The sequence below is a fragment of the Mandrillus leucophaeus genome, unplaced genomic scaffold (assembly GCF_000951045.1).
Source record: "Mandrillus leucophaeus isolate KB7577 unplaced genomic scaffold, Mleu.le_1.0 Scaffold4, whole genome shotgun sequence".
In the NCBI taxonomy this organism is placed as follows: domain Eukaryota; kingdom Metazoa; phylum Chordata; class Mammalia; order Primates; family Cercopithecidae; genus Mandrillus; species Mandrillus leucophaeus.
In genome coordinates, this window is record NW_012104253.1 from 305,328 (window position 1) to 307,147 (window position 1,820).

A 1,820-nucleotide genomic window follows, 5' to 3' on the forward strand; every position below is an offset into this window, starting at 1 on the left:
AAGGTACTGGGCCCAGGCCCCTGGGGGCTCAGGACTCAGCCCCCCTAGAGACGTGAGGTGGGGGCGGGGTCCCTGGCGCCTCTGCCTGACGCCCCTCGGGAGCTGGAGCTCCTTGTTTTCTCACTCCTCCGTCGCTGGGATTCTACCAGGGGCTGGTGACGCAGAAGCTTCTCCTGGGGCAGGGCTCCTACCCCCACTGTGGGGGGCGGGGGGGGCTGTCCTGGCGGTCCCTGGCCCTGCCCCACCTCAGACCACTGCACGACGTGATGGCAGCCGGGGTTCTGCTCACTGTGAGGCGTCTCGGCCCCGCCTGCCCCGTGTTGGGCGGAGTCTTGGCAGCAGCCCCCGCTCCAGGGCACGGTTGGGAGCAGCACCTCGGGGACTTGGGAAGTTCCTTTGGTCTGGGGACGGCCTGGGGCTTTTTTCTGGATATGCCCTGAGACCAGCCCTCCCGCAGGCACAATGACAATAAGACCTTCCTGGTGTGGGTCAACGAGGAGGACCACCTGCGGGTCATCTCCATGCAGAAGGGGGGCAACATGAAGGAGGTGTTCACCCGGTTCTGCACCGGCCTCACCCAGGTGCCAGGGACGGGGCAGGCCCAGACCCCAGGGCTCCAGCAGGGATGTGGGTGCCCCATCAGTCCCCCTGGGGGATTTCTGGGACTTGGGAGTCTCAGGGCCTGTGGGAGTCTCAGGCAGGCCTTCTCCCTCATACCCTTTTCTCCGTCTGCAGATTGAAACTCTCTTCAAGTCTAAGAACTATGAGTTCATGTGGAACCCTCACCTGGGCTACATCCTCACCTGCCCATCCAACCTGGGCACAGGGCTTCGGGCAGGAGTGCACATCAAGCTGCCCCACCTGGGCAAGCATGAGAAGTTCTCCGAGGTGCTTAAGCGGCTACGACTTCAGAAGCGAGGCACAGGTGAGCAGGGCGGGTGCTGCAGGCTTCCTGTTGGCCTTTGGACAGCCCTGTTTCCTCCGCCCTGACCTGCTGTCTCCCCAGGCGGTGTGGACACGGCTGCGGTGGGCGGGGTCTTCGACGTCTCCAACGCTGACCGCCTGGGCTTCTCGGAGGTGGAGCTGGTGCAGATGGTGGTGGACGGAGTGAAGCTGCTCATCGAGATGGAGCAGCGGCTGGAGCAGGGCCAGGCCATCGACGACCTCATGCCTGCCCAGAAGTGAAGCCTGGCCCACACCCGACACCAGCCCTGCTGCTTCCTAACTTATTGCCTGGGCAGTGCCCACCATGCACCCCTGATGTTCGCCGCCTGGCGAGCCCTTAGCCTTGCTGTAGAGACTTCGTCACCCTTGGTAGAGTTTATTTTTTTGATGGCTAAGATACTGCTGATGCTGAAATAAACTAGGGTTTTGGCCTGCCTGCCTCTTGAGTGGTGCCTCTCCTTTCCCGGGGGGAGGGGGAAGGGCAGCAGCCAGGCCCCAGGAGTCTGAGTCCTGGGCCTGCCGTGGGCCTTGCCTTCCGTGAGAAGGGAAAGAGGCCAGCAGGTGGCCACTCTGTTCTGCCTGTCCCACCTAGTCCATGGGCCCCTTTCCTCATGTCTATTGGGCTGTGCAGGCAGGAACACTGGGGAGAATGAGGGAGGAGCTCCAGGCCTGAGCATCCGAGGGCATTCAGGCCTGGGTGGAGCCCAGCGCGTTCCTCGGCTCATCCTGCAGGGTGGGGGAGGTAGGGATAGTGGAGGTGGGGGTTGAGCTCAGAAACTTGAGAGCTTTCCGGTCCCTCCAACTGGGTTCCTCCTCCAGTCTTCCAAGCTGCGACATGATCAGATCCAGACATCTCCCTACCTCCCTCCTACCCC

General features: G+C 62.8%; 1 protein-coding gene across 1 annotated transcript in view; it reads left to right on the plus strand.

Annotated features, from left to right (window-relative positions):
• The window catches only part of CKB (creatine kinase, brain), a 2,930-nt gene extending 1,547 nt beyond the window's left edge, over nucleotides 1–1,383 (plus strand). Inside the window, exons 3-5 of the mRNA XM_011991790.1 lie at nucleotides 442–581; nucleotides 736–925; nucleotides 1,007–1,383. Of these exons, the coding sequence (XP_011847180.1) occupies nucleotides 442–581; nucleotides 736–925; nucleotides 1,007–1,185 (509 nt within the window). The 3' untranslated portion in view covers nucleotides 1,186–1,383. The remainder of the gene's footprint in view (nucleotides 1–441; nucleotides 582–735; nucleotides 926–1,006) is intronic.
• Nucleotides 1,384–1,820: the final 437 nt, after the last annotated feature.